Source organism: Mus caroli, unplaced genomic scaffold (genome assembly GCF_978045245.1).
Source record: "Mus caroli unplaced genomic scaffold, Mus_caroli_1 scaffold_10, whole genome shotgun sequence".
Lineage (NCBI taxonomy): Eukaryota > Metazoa > Chordata > Mammalia > Rodentia > Muridae > Mus > Mus caroli.
In genome coordinates, this window is record NW_028227265.1 from 6,303,932 (window position 1) to 6,325,000 (window position 21,069).

Sequence of the window (21,069 nt, forward strand, 5' to 3'; positions counted from 1 at the left end):
ACAAGATAATTGAGAGGAAATCTCAATTAAAAACCCGCCCCCACTCAGACAGGTGGAAGCTGCCCTCAGCTTGTGGTACTTGGTGAGTCCTGAGCGCAAGACAAATTAATTGGTGATCCTTTTTTCTCCCTGACACATCAGCTGCGGGGGCCACCTAAAGCCCAGGGCCACAATCCCAACTGGCGTGGGTGACCTGGTGAGCCTGATTCTAGGGACATTCACATCGGATCCCCTGAAGCAAGAAAGGCACAGGCTGTGAGAATGAGGGGTACTTTATTACACCCTAAGCTGCCTCCCAGGCCCCGCAAGCCCCAGGTATGGGCACAGGTTGGAGTGGCACCAGACAGGACAGAGAAACCTATGGGGACAAAGTGCCCAGATATGGGTGTCCTCAAGGCTTGGGGTACTTCCTCTCCACACGATCAAATGGCAAGGTTCTCCAGGTCGACCACCCCTTCACCACCCTTTCCATAGCTGAGCTGCCAGGATTATGACAGGCATGAGCCCACCCATCTCTCTAGGCCAAGTTGGGCTTGAGGGCTCTTCTGAAGTGGTGCTATGATTGACAGGAGAGTGACCTCAAGCAAGAGGGGAGAGCATCTTTGCAGCCCCAGTTCTTTCAGAACACCCTGCTCCTTGCCTGTTGGGTGCAGGGAGGCCTGGACCTGGGGGAGCTGCTGATTTCTGTCAAGCCACAAGGTCTAGATCTCTTCATGTTGGGGACCAGGCCACTGATGCAGGCCAGCAGAACACAGGAGCAGGGCTGGGTGATCAGTTTCTGAGGGTTTCTGGGGGCACGGGAGATGCCATAGATGGACGGACCTACTGCTCCCTCCCCTGACATCCTCATGGCGCTGAGCTGGCAGCAGCCTCTCCAGTCTGGGCGCCAAGGCTTCGAGGAGGCAGCTCCTTGTGGCTGTAGTACTCAACCACCTGCTTTGGCACCTCGGCCAACACACACTTGGCCAGTGCTGCGGGGGACGCCTGGGTTCAGAGAGAACATGGTTACATCTGAGGGCCTTCTATGTCCTCATCTCCCTATCTGGGTCACAGTCCTAGGACTCAAATCTACTTAAGGGACGTGTGACTTGGCAGTCAGTTGAGCTACTAAGGACACAGACTGGAAATGCAACCTCCGAGCCCCTAGACTGTCCTAGTGTTAGCTTATGGAGGTGCCTACAACTGTCCCCAGTATGTCTGTGCTGGGGACATCTCTCCCAACACAGCACAAAGAGACAGGTGAAGGGGTGAGATGTTTACTGTAGAGTGGGCATGGGGCGCTGTGTCCCAGGTCCACAGAACCCCCACTGCCTTCTCTGTGTCATAGATTTTAGGGTCAGAAGCTCACTGCTCAGGCAGCAGTCAGAGTGGAGACTGACTAGAAGCCATCCCCAGGGCCTGCTCTTCCAGTGAGGGGGTCATATCCTGAGCAAGGAAACCATGCATGCACGGAGCAGTGGGGCCATGCATGCACAGAGCAGTGGGGACAGCCCCCAGGGCCCAACTCTCAATGCCACCCCCTCCCTTCCAGCCACTTACGTTCTTTAGCTCACGGAAGGGCACAAACTGGACGATGTCTCGGAGTGCAGGCTCGCCCCGTGGGGAACGCAGGACTCCATCATCCCCGTCTAAGATTTGCATATCTGTGAAGTCAGCGTTGCCCACCCCAACAATGATGACAGACATGGGCAGGTGGGAGGCACGCACAATGGCCTCTCGAGTGTCCGACATATCCGTCACCACACCGTCCGTGAGGATCAGCAGTATGTAATATTGCTGGAGGCATCAGAAGGAAGTCATGAGTTCAATTCCCAGCAGCCACATGGTGGCTTACAACCATCTGTAATTGTATCTGATGCCCTCTTCTGGTATGTCTGAAAACAGCTACAGTGTACTTACATATAATAAATAAATATATCTTAAAAAAAAAAAGTACAATACCCAGCCAGATGTGGTGGTGTGCACCTAATCCCAGCACTAGGGAAGCAGAGGCAAGCTGATCCCTGAGTTCTAGGCTGGAAGTACAGACAGAGACAAGAGAACCAGAGAAAGGGCGCAGTGGTTAAGAGCACTGCTTGCTCTTACAGCGAACCCAGGTTTGATTTTCAGCACCCACATGGTAGCTCCCAACCATCTGTAGCTCCAGTTCCAGGAGACCCAGCGCCCTCTTCTGGCCTCTGTGGGCACTGCATGCACATGGTGCACAGCCATACATGCCTGCAGGCAAGAGACGTGTGTAATAAATATTTCAAAAAAAAATGTTTAAAAGCTTGGACAATTGGGGTTGAAGAGACAGACTGCTCTTCCAGAAGACCTGGGTTAATTCCCAGCACTCATAGAAGCTCACAACCATCTACATACATACAGGCAAAGTTTAAAACAAAACAAAACAAAAACAGAGAATTCACTGGAAGTTAGCCAGCAGGGGCTCATACTTGAATCCCCAACACTCAGGAGGCAGACACAAGGTACTGCTGCAAATCCGAGAACAGCCTAGTCTCCACAGAAAGTTTCAGGCTAGCCAGAGCTACAGATGAATAAAGAGACAAACAAAAAATAAAGCTGACTGTGATTTCAGCACCCAGGAGGTTAGGGCAGCAACATTGCAAGATTAAGTCAGCCTGAGATAAAGAACAAGGTTTCTCTCAAACATACACGTGTGTGCACATACATACGTGCACAAAATGCATGTGTATGCAGAACTGAGGTGTGTAAAAGCACCATTCAGTCAAAACACATAAGCAAGCAGGTATAGAGTTTCCTTGTGAAGTAAGAAAAGAAGAGCTGAAACTCAGGGCATTTGCAAAATGCAGGAATGTGTTCAGACCTCTCATCTGGGCATTTAAAGATAGTTGTAATCATAAATTTTCAATTGTATGTGTGTATTTTATCACAACAAAATAGTTAAATCAATTTTTTTTCAAAACATAAGTAAACTGAAGCCCAGCCACCGTGACACAAAACAGCTCTAGAAGAGAATATGACAGAGCTCTTGGCCATGTTGTTGGGACTTTCCTCTAAGTCTCAGATTAACTCAAGGTGAAAAGTGAAAGTGTTTAAGTTCAGGAACAAGGGACAAGAGGGCATTTGTTGATTAAGAGTGTAGGGAATCAGCCGGTTGTGGTGGCGCATGCCTTTAATCCCAGTACTCGGGAGGCAGAGGCACGTGGATTTCTGAGTTCAAGGCCAGCCTGGTCTACAGAGTGAGTTCCAGGACAGCCTGGGCTACACAGAGAGACCCTGTCTCAACAACAAAAACAACAACAACAACAAAAAAAGTGTAGGGGATCATCTTGCAATTCTTTTTTTCCTTTCTTTCTTTCTTTCTTTCTTTCTTTCTTTCTTTCTTTCTTTCTTTTTTTCTTCTGAGACAGGGTTCCTCGAGACAGGGTTTCTCTGGGTAGCCTTGGCTGTCCTGGAACTCACTCTGTAGACCAGGCTGGCCTCGAACTCAGAAATCTGCCTGCCTCTGCCTCCCAACCCAAGTGCTGGGATTAAAGGTGTGAGCCACCACTGCTTGGCTGCAATTTCTAATTTCTAAAGTTAAAAAATTTAAAGATTATCACTGTGTGATGCACACATGCCCATGTGGAGGTCAGGGGCCAACCCTTCTGCCTCCCTCCTTTCCCTGTGTGCAGATTCCGGGAATCAAGCTGAGGTCATCAGACTTGCACCTCAGCAGCCCCACTTGGCAATTTCCTGACTTTGGGAAAACATTATGAGACCTCAAGTCTTAAAAACGTTTTTTTTCCAAGGAAAACAAAGAGCACAAAAGTTATTGTGAAAAAAGAGAAGGTACGCTCATCAGAAGACAAACTGGTTCACCATATCCGTCCACTCTGGACAGTACTGCCTAGAGCCCAGGATGATATCCGTTGGAGTTGCTCCTTCCGGGAGCACAGAGGAATCCTGACAGCCTGCGCTGCAGAGGGCTCCACTGCCGGTAGTGTGTAACAGGCCCTGACAAGGCTGCTGCTCTCTATACCCTCCTCCCCCTCAGAGTGCTGTTGGGCAGCAGGACTACCCATGGCCAGAGTCTGGGGATTCCAGTGGAGTCTGAAGGGTCACAATAGAGTCTGTGTATGTGTGTGGGATGGGGGAGGGGGTCAAGATGAAGGAAACAAGCAAAGTCCAAATCAGACCACACCTGGGGGAGATCTGGGGACAGGTACGAATGTGGACCTGGTAGGATTAGATAGCAGGAGGAGCTGCCTTCCGTGCCCTGGCAGACATGGGATGTGCACCAAGCCCACTCTGCAGACATAGGCAATGAGGAGGAAGCCATACTAAGCTATAGCCTCTTAAATAGTCCAGAAGAACACTTCATACATACATACATGAAGGGGACGTTGGCAGGAGGGGGATGGGAAGGAGGAGAGGATAAAAGGGACCAGGGAGAGGGGAGGGAGAAGGGAAGGAAGAAAGGGGCAAACTGGTAGCCACTATGACCCAGTGGATGGCCAGAAGTCACGTGCTAGTCTGGTCACTTGTAAATACAATTTTTTTTTTTCAAAATGAAAAATTAAGAGAAAGCAGCAGGCCAGCTGTGTCTCAGCAACACGCAGAGGGCTACACAGAGCAGAAAACCACCCTGAGGAAAATGTACACACTGAGGACGCCTTAAAGAAAGCTGATGCCTGCAGAGGTGCAGAGGGACAGAGGGTAAACTGAGGCACACCAGTGTCCGCCCTGGATAGCCAAGGGCTGACTTTGAAGCGATTCATTCAGTTCTTTCCCCGAACTAAAAAATCGGACTGCCTGGGGCTTTGAGTGAGCTACCAGCTGGCAACCTGACCCCGTCCCTCATCCCACCCCATACCGCCTGAGTGCCTTTGCCCTGGACTCTACCCAGCTAACTGCTTCATCACAACTACAGACACAGTTAACTGGTGCCACGGCTGGCGGCATGCAGTCCCTGTCCCCAGTCACCTACAGAAGCCTCTCCTGTGCTCTCCTCAGCTGCTGCCATGCGGGCCACCTTAGAGATGATGGGTGCCACGTTGGTGGGGCCGTAGAGCTGGACCTTCGGCAGGCAGTTCTGGTAGGCCTCCACCACGCCCTGGATTCCTGTAGGGAACGGAGGGGTGAGCCTGGCCCAATGCAGCGCTATGCCAAACCCACCTCCAGCTCCTACCTTCACACTCGTCATCCTCAGGGTTGAAATTGATGGCAAAGTCGTGGGACACCTGGTAGGGACAAGAGTCAGACAGGACTTTCCCAGTACCAGCTTGATTCCCACTTACTGGGGGAAGCTGGTTTGTTGCTTCTCGGGCCCGTGTGGAAAGACCTCCATGGAAAGAGGAAGCCAAGAAGGAGGCAGACAGACAGACAAACTCATGTTTGGCAATTACTTTAGTGTCTGGATGCGTAATAACTGCATCTTCTAAGGTACATTAAGCAATAAATCCCAGCATCTATGTAAGAAGTTGAACTGCCACTTTCTGATAAGAACATGCATCATGCCTGCAGCTCCATCCTCTGAGGGGTTGACAGTCAGTCTCTGGCCCACAGGCCAGGGTCTCCCCTCCCTCCACGCCCATCCCAAAAGGGAATGGGGCAACCAGGGTTCTTATACCCAACACAGTCCTTCCTGGGGAGGTAAAGGCCTAGGCAGAAGGGGTCCCAGCCCAGGGCTCTCCTACCTCATACTTGGGAGGGATCCGGGCTCCAAATCCCAGAGCAGAAAACCGCTTGTCACTGGAAAAGAGGCAAAACTGATGGCTCCAGAAACCAGGTTCCCAGGAGAATGAAGTAGACCCTGGAGAGAGACTAGGAGGCCTAGGCCTTGCTGGGTCAGAAGTAGGGATTCCATGCATGCTACAGCGGAGAATCTAGGGAACTGAGCTGAGACTGTCCTCAGCACAGGCAGGAAACGGTAGAGTTGGCACCAGAAGACTGGGAGCTACACCCTGGTTCCTCCAGGCCTGAGGACCCTGGCCTGAGGTTGTAGCTCCTGATAGACACCTACTTTAACCGCACTGTACTCTCTGTTCTCCTCCAGGGGCAGGGAGCTCAGGATGGGGAACTGGGCCGTGGTGTGGAGCTCAGAGAGACCAGACCATCTGGGTTTCCCTCAGCCTCTTCATAGCCAGTCACCCCATCCTCCATGACTGCATTTTTTTCTGCCCTATAAAATGATCTCCAGCCAATGCCCAGGTTTGTGTCACAGGGATATGTGGCCATGTTAAAGACACAACCCCTTCCCAAGTCCATCCCCTGAAGGTCTGTACCCAAGGTCAGTTGAGCTTCGTGTCTACTGGGTCTACTGTCAGCCTCTGCTGGATCCCTCTCCTGCATAACAGGTGTCAATCATAGCACCACTTCAAAGAGCTCCCCCCCCCCCAAGCCCAACTTGGCCCAGAGAGATGGGTGGGGCCACACCTGTCATAATCCTGGCAGACCTCGCCCACTGCCACCAATGCCCTCAGGTACTCGTTGGGCTGGTAAGGGTTGATGTGGTGGAGGGAGCAGCTGTTCCTCGGGTCACCGTTGGAGGCTGTGAAGTCGATGGCTACCTGCAGGGGCCAGGATGATGGATGTCACTGTGCACCTGCACTCCCCTCCCCCTACACACACACACACACACACACACACACACACACACACAGGACAGGCACAGGATACCCAAGCCCAGCTTAACGTCAAGAACCTGGAATCTCAGCTTCCCCAGTTCTACACAAGCTTGACTGTTCGCTGGAACTACCCTAGGAGATAGGCTCCCCAGAACCTGAAAACTCTAAGTGTCACCCTTGGAATCCCAGGATGTCATTGACCCTGTCCTCTGGGAGAATCTTTGAGCTGAACTCCCCTCAGAGGGACAAGGCCCATGAAAACACACTCTCTCTTAACTGCATGGTCCCCTCTGTGCCTTCCACCTCTTCATTTCAAAGCCACCTTGAGTAATGGCTCTCTGGTCAGCAGCCCAGCATAGCTGTGCGTGCACACAGGTATCACAGTCTGTGATGGACTCCCCTGGACTATCTGTGGTCTGCTCGAGGCTAAGCCAGATGGACTCTACAGCCCTCATTAGTGAAGTGCCCACTCCTGTTTTCTTCTTTAAGGTGTTTTTTTGTTCTCCTGACCCTATACGTTTGTAGAAGGTAAGCCCTGGAGGCTGCTGAGGGAGGGTGGCCCTGGGCTGGTCCAGAACTTCTGTATCCTTTCCTTCATCAGCATTAAGGGGAAGATACAGGGAAATGTAGATGAGAACAAACAGCACTTAGGAACCTGACCCTCTATGTTCACTCCTGCCCAGTTGGCTGGGGGTAACACGGGGGGGGGGGGGTCGGGTGGAGGTAGGCAGGACCCATAGACTCACCGTGCAGTGGATCTGGCAGCCACCCATGATGTAATCCAGGAAGGAGTGGACCCTGTGGAGCTTCCAGGCAATGCGGTTGGCAAAGCCACTCGTGACCCTCTCACCCCACCCTACCCCTCCCATTAAGCATATCTGTGTCAGTGGGGGAATGGAGCCTACTGGGCATCTCTCCCCTAGGCACTGAAGTCTGTCAGAGTGTTTTCCCCACTCCCTCCTCCCTCACCCTTCCCAGGTATTTCATGACCCCACAGTGAAACCCACTGCACCTCAGAACTGAACCTCTGAGAATCATCTGACTACTTGGAGAAGCTAATCCCACCAACCCATCTCCCTAGGGGCTTCCGGCAGGACTGAGGCTCACCTTCAGGTCTGCCAGGATCACCACCCCGGAATTCTTGTAATTGCGCTTCTTCTGTTTGTACTTGGCATTCACACAGTCCCACTGGGCCTGGGACAGGGACAAGGACAGGCAGAAACCCCGCCCAGAGCAGCACCATTCAGACCCCTCCCCCACAGAGGCCAGGAGCCCCTGGATGTTCCAGTCCTGCTGGGGACCTCACACTCCACAATACTGTCACCAGCAGTGCATACGAAGCCCGTGCTGCCTGTGGGGGCTAGAAATGGCCTCTGTGGGGGCATACACATTTCACAGGGGGAACCGTCAAGCACACAGTGGAACAGAGACCAATCATGTAAATAAGGATATGAGCAAGATAGGGGCCGAGGTTAGACCCTGCACACACTGCAGCCTTGGGTCAGCCATATTCTGAACCTGTAGAATTTCCTCCGGGACACCAGGATCCAGGGCGACTCTCCCGGCATGCCCACCCAGCCACAGAAGGTTAGGCAGGTCCCAGGAAGGGCACCCCTCCCACCTTGACACACAGAAGGACATGGTTGCTCACAGGGTCACTTGCTTGCAGGCCTCTGTTCTGGCCACGTGGTAGATGTCACTGCTCTTTGTCACCTTCGTGCCTTCTCTGGGGTGGGGTAGAATGACTAGCCTCCCAGAGACCCACTAGAACAAGTCAGAACCTATGTGGCCCGAGAAGGGCCAACAACTCACCTGCTGCTCCTCCTCAAAGGCCTTCTGCATCTCTGCGAACGTGGTGGTGAAGTCGCCAATGAAGTCATGCTTTCCTCGGGAGTCATAGTCCCAGACCAGGCACTGGGGAGCCCAGGCCTCTCAGTGGAGGCGTTCCTCGGAGGACCTAAGGCCCTCCCAGCCCTGGGCAGGCTATCCTTTATCATTCTCCTCCTTGACCTTCCCTCAGTCACAAATCCTTACTCTCCAAATATTCAGCGGGTCTGGAGAAACTGGACATCTACCTGCGCATGGGCCCTGGCCCTGCCCCTGCCCCATGGCCACGCCCCCAACACGCTGGCCCTGTCCTGTGACCACGCCCCTAACTCACTGGCCACGCCCCCACGGCACGCCCCTAACTCCAGGACCCCGTTTTCAGCCCTGCTTCATACCCCGTCCCCACCTTCATAGGCCTTGTCTCCTCGCAGCTGCAGAGTGAATTCAGGGACACCTTGAAGGGTTCCCACACTGGGTTAAGATTGTTCTTCACTACCTGTGGGCCAGAAAAGACTGACCTGGGTGGGAACCCCATGGGAGCTAGGGCCCAGGGAGCTCTGGAATCCTTAGGTCATAGGTCCCTTAGCTGGGGTACAGGACTCTCAGAGTCTCAGAGTCTCAGCTGAGACTGGGTACCAGGAGACTATGCCTGTTTCAGGCTGCAGACAGAACTGGTGTAGCCCAGACGCTCCCAGTCTCCACCCCTTCCACCCCTGACCCTAATAGCTTCAGCCTCATGCCAACCACCTGGGCTGTTTTCTCCTTAAATAGATTCTTTACATTCAAATTAATTTGTCTCAAAAGGAAACTCTCTCCCCGCTGTAACTAAAATCCTGTTTCCCTGCAGGAGGAAGCAGGTATCCCTAAAAATAGGACCGGTAACAACAAAGCCGACACGCTAAATTTGGGCAGACAGAGAGCCAATCCAGCCAGCTGTTGCCTCCAGAGAGAGAGAGAGAGAGAGAGAGAGAGAGAGAGAGTAGAGGGCCTTGGAAGTAAAGCCCCACCCCCACCTCCCAGCCACAGGGTCATGGCATCTCCCTGTCCCTCATCTGGGAGGACGCTGGGCCCATTTCTGGTCGCCTCCTTTGATTCCTGAAGCCCCTCTGTCATCAGGCAGCGTGACCCTCACCTCTGTCCTGTACACGAGCTGCTCACTCCCGTCGTCATTGACCCGATACAGCTCTAGGAAGGGGTCTGACTTGCTGAAGAGGTCCTGAGACAGCAGAGGGTGTGCCAGAGGGTTAGCCGGCTGTTGGCCCGAGGAGGACTCCATCCCTTATGGCTGGATGCCTGCCAGCTCGCTTCATCCTTTGCAGGTTAGTAATTCACCCCCTCCCCCCAGCTCCAGTTTTCCCGGGAGTAAGCGAGTTGGAAACACTCCCCGAGAGCCCGTCGTGGTGAGGAGTCATGGTTTGGAGGCTTCACTGGCTTCACTCATGGGGACCCTCACTTAGCCTGTCCCCGGGTGCGCTTCCACAGACCCCACCCTGCTAGTCCTCACCTCTGCTGCTTGCTGTCTAAACAGTTGTCCATACCCCTCTCACCCACCCTTGCTTGTCCTGGCTTAAATATCTCAAGGGAGACGAGGACCTACGCAGGGTCAGTTTCCAACCCATGAGAGGAAACAATGAACCAGGTTCAGTCCCAGTTCAACGCAGTGACCTCTTTGTCTTCTCTGGGCCTCTCTCTCCATCATTAAATATGCACGCTGCTGGAGGTAGTCTGATAGTCACATGCCAAGGTGGAACAAAGCTCTCTACAGCTTATCGCAGTGTGTGTGTTGCATGTATGTGTGTACATGTGTGTGCGTGCATGTGTGTGTGTGCATGTGTGTACACGTGTGCACGTGTGTGTGCCTGCATGCATGTGTGTGAGTGTGTGTATGTGTGTGTGCATGTGTGTGCGTGCACGTGTGTGTGCATGTGCGTGCGTGCATGTGTGTGCATGTGTGTACACGTGTGCACGTGTGTGTGTTTGCATGCATGTGTGTGCATGTGTGTGAGTGTGTGCATGCATGTGTGCATGTGTGTACACGTGTGCACGTGTGTGTGTTTGCATGCACGTGTGTGCATGTGTGTGCGTGTGTGTATGTGTGTGTGCGTGTGTGTGCGTGCATGTGTGTGTGCATGTGTGTGAGTGTGTATATGTGTGTGTGCATGCATGTGTGTGCATGTGTGTGCGTGCATGTGTGCATGTGTGTACACGTGTGCACGTGTGTGTGTTTGCATGCATGTGTGTGCATGTGTGTGCGCGTGTGTAGCTGGGAGGGTGACGGCCATGCCTGTGATGACTGTAAAGAGTAATGGTTAACAATGAATGTAGTGAGCAGGACTGTGACCACGGCGTGCCAACGGCTCTACACATGTCTCTCACGTCTCTTGTTTTCTTTTTTTGTTTTTTGTTTTTTTGGCGGGGGTGGGTGGGTGGGTTCTCTGTGTAGCCCTGGCTGTCCTGGAACTCACTCTGTAGACCAGGCTGGCCTCGAACTCAGAAATCCGCCTGCCTCTGCCTCCCGAGTGCTGGGATTAAAGGCGTGCACCACCATGCCCGGCACGTCTCTTGTTTTCTGAAGCTTAGAAGCCAGTGCTCAGCAGGAACTAGGTCTCCACAGTGAGTGGCCTGTGGGAGGCTCAGAGCCCAGCATGCAGGGGATCTTGACCTCACCTTGTCATCCAGTTTCCGGGCCTGGAAGGAGAGCTCCACATAGCCATTGTTCCCAGAGATGTCCTCTGCTATCACCTGGGTGTGGGACAGGGGACCCATAGGATGAGACTGATGTCTCACCCCCCTGCCTCCGCTGCCACTGGTCCTGAGGGGGTTCTGGTCTCTCCTAGCAGCTACACAGACAGCTACAGTCTATCTGAGACCTCCCACTCGTCCCCTCCCAAGACACTCCTGCCCGAAGCTCTGGGCCTCACCGTGATGGTGGACTTGCCAGCATTCCTGCCGAATCTCAACAGCAATGGCCGTGTCATCTTCTTCTGGGCCACGATCTGGAAACCAAGAAAGCCAGGCAGGCTTAAAAGAGGAAGAGGAGCCGGGCAGTGGTGGCGCACACCTTTAATCCCAGCACTTGGGAGGCAGAAGCAGGCAGATTTCTGAGTTCTAGGCCAGCCTGGTCTACAGAGTGAGTTCCAGGACAGCCAGGGCTACACAGAGAAACCCTGTCTCGAAAAACCAAAAAAAAAAAAAAAAAAAAAAGAGGACGAGGACGAGGACATCGCTCGGCTCCCTGGGCTTGCTCTGCTCTCATTGGCTCCCCACCTCCCCTAGCCTCTGGTGGCCCTTCCGCTGGTGTCTGAACTTCTATCTCTCCTGGGCCTTCCCCTCATCTGCCTGTGGGGTACACATGTACCAATAGGGGCACCAGATGCAGATGCATTTGGACATCAACCATCCACCATTAGCCAGGAACTCACTGTACAGTTGGCATGATTATATTCATCGGTCTTGGGGTGAAAAGCCTTCAGGGTGACTGGTTAAATAGCTCTGAGCTCTGGGCCCCTCCTGTCCCAAATGAGTCAGAGTGGCCGTGAGATGGCACAAGACTCACGCTTGCTTTTCTGCACAGGTGCCTGCTTAGAGAGGACCTCACCTGTCCCACTGGGTACATAGCTCACCCACAGAGCAATGTACCCCTAACCTAAGGAAGGAAATGACTTTACACAGGCTCAGGGCGCACATGGCTTTTCACCTGTCCAGTAGGGAACAGAGTCTAAGGAAGGGACAAGATAAGGTGAACCCTTTTGGGCAGCAAGACCTGGTCTGAACAACAGGCCTTCACATCTCCCTGAAGAAAGCTCTGTATTCAAGGGCCCACGATGGTCTATAGGGTAGCTGTCACCTTGACACCCAGGAGTGGCCTCCGGCTCACATTTGCTCCTAGTTAATGGACACCAGGGGACCATGGTAAAAAGAGCTACAGACTGTGGCACCTGACCAGTTGGCCAAGTTGACTTTAGAGTTGACAGTGCATGCAGATGTATTCAAGTACAGAGCCTGTGTGTGGCCGTACCTGTATCCATTCACATGTAGTCATGTATGTCTAAGCCTATATATGTTCATGTAGCTCAGTGCTGCCCGGACTGTGGTGCATATGCGTATGCATGTGAAGGCATGTGTGACTGCAGCCTCATGATCAGTACCTGTGCCATCTTCTGTAGGAACCAGGGAGGGAGGGAGCCCCACTTCATCTCAGCCACTGTTACATAAAGTGGGGATGGCAAAAAGATCTACGGAGAAGGAGCCCTGACCAGGCAGTGGTGGGGATGAGTCACACACATGATGTCAGAATGGAGAATCAAACACCCAGAACAGGTTCGTGTGAACACACAGGAAACTCAAAAACAGAAGGGACTGGCCAGAAAGGGCAGCCTGCAGGGTGACAGAAATGCCCACCCAGCTGGGTGACAGCCCCATGAAACTGTTCATCTCAGTGCCTCCATGTTATCTACAAATTATCCCTTAATGTAAAGGGCATCCTGTGGCGAGGTGAAGTGAGAGGGCTGTACTATGAGGCCCAGAGCACGAGCAGGGCAATGTGCTTGTCACAGGGGCAACAGAGGAGGAAAGGCCAAGGACGGTGGCTCCTGGCTGCTAGCGGAGTCCCCTAGGACTCCCATCCCAACCCCAGCTGCAGGGAAAGACATGGAGTCTGCCCCCTGTCACGTGTGGGACGGAACCCAGACCCTCAAACATTAGAGGCAAACACTGCCACGGAGCTGTGTGTGTGTCAGACTTAGGAAGGCTTGTGTGTGCTGCTGTAGAAAGACTCATGAAGAGACAAACACAAGGAGCAGGCAGAACAGTGTGTAGAGTATGTGGGGGCGGGAGTGGGAGACCGGGTGGGGGGAGAGAGAGAGTAAGAGATTTTAAAGACAGGATCTTACTATGCAGCCCAGGCTTCTGAGGAATGGGAGGCAGCCCTCCTCCCTCACTCGGCCTGCCGCAGCCTGGGATCATGGCCGCTACAGCTGGCTGTGGTTTTCTTTTCTTTTTCTTTTTGTTTGCTTGAGTTTTGTTTTGTTTTTTTCCTTCTTGTGTGGAGTCAGGATCTCAAGTCGCTTAGACTGGTTTTGAGTCTTAGATGTGACACGTGTGTGATGATGGTCTCGAACTCCTGACCCTCCTGCCTTCAACTTCCAAATATTAGCATCACAGGCATACAATGCCATGCCTGGTGTGTGGGAGGGAGTGGAAGTGTGTGTGTTCCTGTGGGCATGCGTGCTGTGTGTGTGAAGGCCACAGTAGGACATCAGGTGTCTTGTCTACCACTCTCTTCCTTACTCAATGTCCCTTACAGAACCTGGAGCTAGATTGGTGGCCAACAAGCTCCAACACATTTCTGGTCTGTTCCCTCTCAAAGCTTGTGGGTGCTGGAGATTTGAACTCATATCCTCGTGTTTGTGCATCAAGAGCTCTTACCCGGTGACCATTTCCCCGGTTCTTTCTCCTTTTTTTTTTTTTTTTGGTAAGATAGTCTCGTTAATACAGATTGGTTCCAAACTCACCATAGAGCAGAGGATAGCCCACCACCCCCCTCTTTTGAGACAGGGTTTCTCTGTGTAGCCCTGGCTGTCCTGGAACTCACTATGTAGACCAGGCTGGCCTCGAACTCAGAAATCTGCCTACCTCTGCCTCCCAAGTGCTGGGATGAAAGTGTGCACCACCACTCCAGACAACCTTGACTTACTGATCCTCCTGCCTCTACTTCTTTTTACACGGTGTTGGGGGCAGCAAACCCAGGCCCCTGTGCACAATAGGCAAGCACCCCACCAAATGAGGGACATTCCCACCTGGCTATTTTTAGTTTTTTTTTTCGAGACAGGGTTTCTCTGTATAGCTCTGGCTGTCCTGGAACTCACTTTGTAGACCAGGCTGGCCTCGAACTCAGAAATCCGCCTGCCTCTGCCTCCCGAGTGCTGGGATTAAAGGCGTGCGCCACCACGCCCGGCTATTTTTAAAGGAAAAATTATATGTTTATTTACTCCTATGAGAACATGACTCTGAAGTGACTAGGAGATGCTGGAGGGAGACGTGCTAGAACAGGTCTATAGGAACACAGGAGCATGTAACCCGGCTCAAAAATATCAAGACTAAGCCTGATGGTGGCGGTGCACCCCTGTAATCCCAGCACTCGGGAGTCAGAGGCAGGCGGAACTGGGCTACAGAGTGAGTTCCAGGAGAGCCAGGGCTACACAGAGAAACCCTGTCTTGAGAAACAAAATTAAAAACTGGTACAGTGTTTCATGCCTGCAATTAGAGTGATTGGAAGATGGGAGCAAGAGGATTCAAAATTCACCATCATTCTTGGCTACATATGGAATTCAAGGGCAACCTGAGCTATATGGCATCCTGTGTTTACACGCAGTTAGTTAGTTAGTTAGTTAGTTAGTTAGTTAGTTAGTTAGTTAGTTAGTTTTTTGAGACAGGGAGACAGGGTTTCTCTGTATAGCCCTGGCTGTCCTGGAACTCACTCTGTAGACCAGGCTGGCCTCAAACTCAGAAATCCACCTGCCTCTGCCTCCCAAGTGCTGGGTACACACTTCTTAAAAAACAAACAAGCAGGGCTGGTGAGATGGCTCAGCGGTTAAGAGCACCAACTGCTCTTCCAAAGGTCCTGAGTTCAAATCCCAGCAACCACATGGTGGCTCACAACCACCCGTAACAAAAATCTGATGCCCTCTTCTGGAGTGTCTGAAGGCAGCTGCAGTGTGCACACATATAATAAATCTTAAAAACAAACAAACAAACAAACAAAAACAAGCGGGCACTCTGAGGTCTGAAGACACTGTTCAGCAGTTAGGAATACTTGCTGTTCTTGCAAGAGGACCCAGGTTCGGCTCCCAGCACCACATAGAGGCTTAATAACAACTCTGCTCCCAGAGCCACTGCTACTCTCTCTGCTCTCCAAGGACTGGGATGAATGTGGTACCCAGACATAGCTGCATGCAAAACACCTATACACATAATAAGTCATTAAAAAAACAGAACTGGGGCTGGTGAGATGGCTCAGTGGGTAAGAGCACCTGACTGCTCTTCCAAAGGTCCAGAGTTCAAATCCCAGCAACCACATGGTGGCTCACAACCATCCGTAACAAGATCTGACACCTTCTTCTGGTGTGCCTTAAGACAGCTACAGTGTACTCACATATAATAAATAAATAAATAAATCTTTAAAAAAAAAACAAAAAACAAAACTGAGCCGGGCATGGTGGTGCACGCCTTTAATCCCAGCACTTGGGAGGCAGAGGCAGGCGGATTTCTGAGTTCGAGGTCAGCCTGGTCTACAGAGTGAGTCCCAGGACAGCCAGGGCCATACAGAGAAACCCTGCCTCAAAAAACCAAAACCAAACCAAACCAACCAAACAAACAAAAAACCTGATAAGGGCCCTGGTTGGCGGCACACCTTTAATGCCAACACTTGGGAGGCAGAGGCAGATGGATCTCTGTGAGACTCAGGTCAGTCAGGGCTACACAGTGAGACTGTCTAAAACAAAGAGACAACATCACAACTAGTAAGGAAAGGTGGACATGCTGGTACACTCCTGCACCAGCAGCCCTTGGGGCTGAGGCAGGAGGATCTCAACTTCAAAGACAGCCTGGGCTGTCTGTCTCAAACAAACAAAGCAGTTTGAAGGAGAAGTGGAGGTGGGCGGAGCCAGATGCAGAATCCCTGAGCTGAGGGCATCTCGGCCCTAGAAGCTGCTCCTACCCTTCCAAGACGATGGGGAACTCACTTGACCCAGGGTACACTCCATGCCCCCTAGGAAGTCATCATCCTGGCAAGTCAGTCCACTAGGCCCGTGGGTGTCATACACCTCAAACCGTAGCTTCTGCACCTCCTCGAAGTAGTAGTCAACAGTGAAGACCTTGGAGAACACAGGATGCAGGCTGCTCTTCACCACCTCTGTTCTGTCCACCTGCAACAAGTCCCATCTTATGAGCCATCCCCACAGGTGGGACCTCCCTACAGATTTGTCTGGGTTCCTGCCATCCCCCCTCCCACTCACCTGTACCATTCCAAGCCTGTTTTCCATCCATGGGACCCAGCTCCCACCTGCATATATAGGGCTGCTTGCCCAGAAGGGTCGTATTGTACACCAGCAATACTTGCATGCCTGGGATAAAAGCGCACCCTTCCCCTAGCCAGCCACAGGCTGCAGATTCTCTGCATTCTCTCATCTCGTGCCCACCACCGCCTTCCTATCTCCACATTATAGATGGTAACACTGAGGCTCAGGGACCAGCAGGGTCCTGCCTAAGGACCAAGATGTCAGGGACAGAATCAGATTCTAGTCCTGGGCAGGGCAAGCCTAATGTGGAGACATTTTCCCCAGCACTCAGATGAGTGGCAAAGGGATTTCCCTGCCAGAGGGACTTGGGTTCACCAGTCCCTCCCACCGAGTTCATCTCCTTCCTTCAGAACATACACCACTGACAAACCTTAGCTAATAGACTACCAAGTCCTCTCAGCATGGAAGCTCCTGCATGTAAGACAAGGGTCTGCCTGGGCCCTTCCCAGAAATGTATGTACCAGGCAGCAATCAAGCCAGGCAATGCTATGAGAGGACCTGGGTCACAAGATGGTCCTTAAACAGACTGCAGCAGAGCAACCCCTTAATACCTTCTAGGGGCGTGAGCACCAAAATGCTTTTGGGCAGGTTCTTTATCTTCTAGGGCAGCGAACCACAAGATTTCTCAGACCCAGAGCCTAAGGAGTACGCTGAGATGCAGAGTTTGTCTTTCTTGTGTGGGTCCCAGGATCCGTCCTCCCCTTCCCTCTCTGGATCCCCTGCACATTCTCGGTGCCCTGGCTACCCCACGATAGTCACATAGTCTACCTGATACCTCTTTCCTGGCTCTCCTCCCATGTTTCCTGCATATGACTGCCACAGCCAAGTGGTGGCTCAGAGCTGCTGTTGGAGGGTTGGGGGGGGGCACTCCTGCTTGAGTAGAGACTCAGGTTCAAATTTTTTATGCCTGTCAGGCCTTCCAACTAAGGTGTGCCCCTGTTTCCCACTCTTGAGACAAAGCCAGTCCCATGGGAGTTGGCATCTGAGAAAGTGGTTTATACACACCACAACACGGGCTATATAAAACAGCAGCCCAGAACATGGGCAGAATCCTGACACTACCCCAGAACAGGGGCAGTTCCCTTCTGGGGGCTAATGAGAGCTGGTGACTACGGGGAAGCCCACTTTCTGAAGACCCTGGCTACCCCGGGTTTATGGGTGGCCAGTGGAAAAACCCCATGCTGGAAACAGGTACTCAGATCTGGGTCGGCAGGAGGCATTAAGGAGCGGGGAGGGGCTTTCAGTCCTCAACTGTAGCCACACGCACGCAATTTGCGATTTCTCCTAAATCGCAGTGAGGAGACAGGTTGTAGGGTGGAGAGTCCTCTAACCAGGGCGTCTTAAATCTGAGCGATGGAGTCCCTGTGCCGCCCAGGGCCAGCTCCATTCTACCCAACCAGCATGTCTAGCTCGCAGCCCTAACACCACTGCTTTCACCGGCGAGAAGCTCATGGCTGCTGCAGCCAATAAAGGGGGGACCCTATGACCTTAGACAGTCCCTATACCTGCCTCAGGCAGCGTCCCCACTCCTGAGCTGCACTCCCTCCTGCGCTCCTTAGTCTAGCCTGGGCGCTTCACTCTTGCTCGACAACCCCAGGCTGAGACCCTCGGCTGCACTTCTGAGCACTTTTCCACCGAGGTTCCTTTCTGCCGCTGCTCCCGTTGCCCTGCCCTTCCTCGCAGCAGGTGGACACCTCCTCTTTTGCCCCGGCAGCCCCAGTTTTCAGAACACCCTTGCCAGCACCCCAAATCTCAACTCACACTTAGGTCTTCAGGTACCCAGCTCCAGGACATCGGCCGCCCTACCTGTAGCCACTGGCCCTGTGCCTGCTGCAGCAGCACCACGCTGGGGTCGGACTTGGTCAGTGGGTCCCGATCCAGCAGGTGCCGGCAGCTCAGCCGCAGCTCCACCTTCGAGGCGCAGGGTGCAGGCACCACCCCCGGGGCCACCGCGCGCTCCGAGTCGCCGCTCATGCTTCAGGCTCCGCACTCGAACCGGTGGGCGCCGGAGAAATGGTGGCCGGACCAGGCGTGGCCGCGCTTCCCCGCACGCCCGCCGGGCGCGGGCACACGTGTCTCGGGCGGCCGCCACGGAGCGGGGGCTGTAGGGCGGCGATGCAGAGGGGAAGGGATGGAGGGGACCACGAAGGGGCGGGGCCTGGGTGGGGCCACCGGAGAAAAGCACAGGGACCTGGCGGGGAGGAGATAGCCCGGAGAGCCGCCCCTTGAAGAGGGGTTTCGATCCCCTCACTGGAGCGGATAGGGTCTGGGTTGCACGCAGGCTATGGGATTGTGGTCTCTTTATAGGGTCCATCGGTTCTGGAGGCTCCGCACTGCTCGAACCTAGGCATCGGGTTTGCTTCGTCCAGACAGCCTCCGAGAGAGGCACTAGCCACCCCAGAGTCACACCAAAGCCCATGTCCCTCTTGGGATTGTCACCTAAACCAATGATCAACTTAATGGGCGCTCCCTGTTCGACCGACGCTCACTGGCAGCAGGAAGGATGTTCCTGTTTCTCAGAATTTGTAGGCCAGGGGCAGGCAAGGAGAGTGCCTCATCAATCTCTGGTCTATGGCTGAAGGTCAGAGAGGGACTAGGAGCGTTCTCTCCCGGCCACTCCCGGCGCGTCCACAACCATTCCCCCAGGGGGAAGGGAGTCTTCATTACCCTCCCTCTTGTACCCTCCCTCTCCTTTCCAGAGAAAGGCACTCGGAAGAGGAGGTGTTGGCTCGGACAGCAATCGCCCTCAGCCCATTCTCTTTGCCAATTTCTGCCTAAATATAGGGCAGAAACCGGACCCAAAGCCATGGCTGGGGCGGGGATTGAGGTGAACGGGGCGAGAGATCCGGAGTATAGGGCGGGATGTATATGCCTGTGGGGTCATTGCGAGGTGTGGTGTGTTCAGCATCAACAAACAAGACTCCTGAAGAGTCTGGGGTCAAAATGGTGTTAACACCAACACAGGGATATACAAGGCGGTGGGAGGAGAGTGTGGGAGGTAGCGTAGCTTTCGATGAAGTGGTAAACTCAAAGGGTATTGTGGGAACAACACCTCCCATTAGCCACGCGTCTGCTTATGGGCTGCAGCATCTAATCTCCATTTCCTGAGGCTCACCTATCACCATCCTGCTTCCCCAGCTGTTCCGGTCCATCCTTCTCCAAAGCTGGCCCCAGTCAGGGCCCTTCCCTCTGCTAAGTCCAGCCTGGGGAGCTCTGGGTTTCTCAGTCCTGTAGGGTTGGGAGAACCCATCTGTAGCTCACTGTTGCTTGTGGGGTTGTAGTTGTGGCTTTCTGTTCACAAGGACTCATGGTCATCCCAGAGTCTAGGATTCCCTGGGATTCTTCCATTCTCGGTCAGACCCTGGACCTCTTGGCCACTCAGCACTTACCATGAGCAAAGAGAATGAGAAATCCAAACAAAGAGCGAGGCTCAAAGCAGATCCCCAGCCCCACAAAGGACCAGCAGTGCCCACAGGGCCCCTGGACTCCCCAACAGGACTTCTGGGTCACTGCCCTTTGGGCTGTTCCCAGATCCCCAGGCAGACTTCCTGCCTTGATGTCATGGAATGTCCACTCACTTATTCCTCCAACACTGAGCGCTAGGCAGACGCTGGACAGCGTCACCTGTGGCCCTGTTCAACAGCTGCATCCCAAAGGAAGAGCCACCAAAGGGTTTAGCATGGGCTGACAAGACGGCTCAGTTCACAAGGCGCTTGTTGCCAAGACTCACAACCTTCTGGAACCCACTTGGTAGAAGGAGAGAACTGATTTCCATACACGTACACACAGAAAGAAAGAAAGAAAGAAAGAAAGAAAGAAAGAAAGAAAGAAAGAAAGAAAGAAAGAAAGAAAGAAAGAAAGAAAGAGAGAGAGAACCCAAATATAGCTGTCTCTTGTGAGACGATGCCGGGGCCTAGCAAACACAGGAGTGGATGTTCACAGTCAGCTATTGGATGTATCACAGGGCTCCCAATGGAGAAGCTAGAGAAAGTACCCAAGGAGCTAAAGGGATCTGCAACCCTATTGTCGGAACAACATGATGTACTAACCAGAACCCCGGAGCTCTTGTCTCTAGCTGCATATGTATCGAAAGATGGCCTAGTCGGCCATCACTGGAAAGAGAGGCCCATTGGACTTGCAAACTTTATATGCCCCAATATAGGGGAATGCCAGGGCCAAAAGAATGGGAATGGGTGGGTAGGGAAGTGGGGGGCGCTATGGGGGACTTTTGGGATAGCATTGGAAATGTAACTGAGGAAAATATGTAATAAAAATATTAAAAATTAAAAAAAAAGAAAGAGAGAGAGAGAGAGAGAAAGGGAGATGAATTTACCAAGAAAATCTTCACTTAAAAAGGGGATGGGGTGGGGTTGGAGAGATGACTCAGCAGTTAAGAGCACTGGCTGTTCTTCCAGAGGTTCTGAGTTCAAATCCCAGCAACCACATGGTGGTTCACAACCATCTGTAATGGGATCTGATGCCCTCTTCTTGTATGTCTGGACACATTTACAGTGTACTCATATACATTAAAAAACAAAAAACAAAAAACGTGGGCAGTGGTGGCACACGCCTTTAATCCCAGCACTCGGGAG

General features: G+C 52.8%; 1 protein-coding gene across 1 annotated transcript; it reads right to left on the reverse strand.

The window, feature by feature from the left end:
- Positions 1-262: 262 nt before the first annotated feature.
- On the reverse strand, positions 263-18,572 carry Cpne7 (copine 7). The gene is made up of 15 exons (XM_085843527.1): positions 18,284-18,572; positions 16,142-16,324; positions 11,321-11,395; positions 11,067-11,141; positions 9,532-9,615; positions 8,806-8,895; positions 8,385-8,486; positions 7,680-7,766; positions 7,319-7,378; positions 6,382-6,515; positions 5,643-5,697; positions 5,135-5,186; positions 4,934-5,067; positions 1,540-1,776; positions 263-984 (listed from the first exon to the last, which is right to left on the reverse strand). The coding sequence occupies exons 1-15, from the start codon at positions 18,449-18,451 to the stop codon at positions 847-849; spliced, it is 1,674 nt and encodes a 557-aa protein (XP_085699653.1). The 5' UTR covers positions 18,452-18,572; the 3' UTR covers positions 263-846.
- Positions 18,573-21,069: the final 2,497 nt, after the last annotated feature.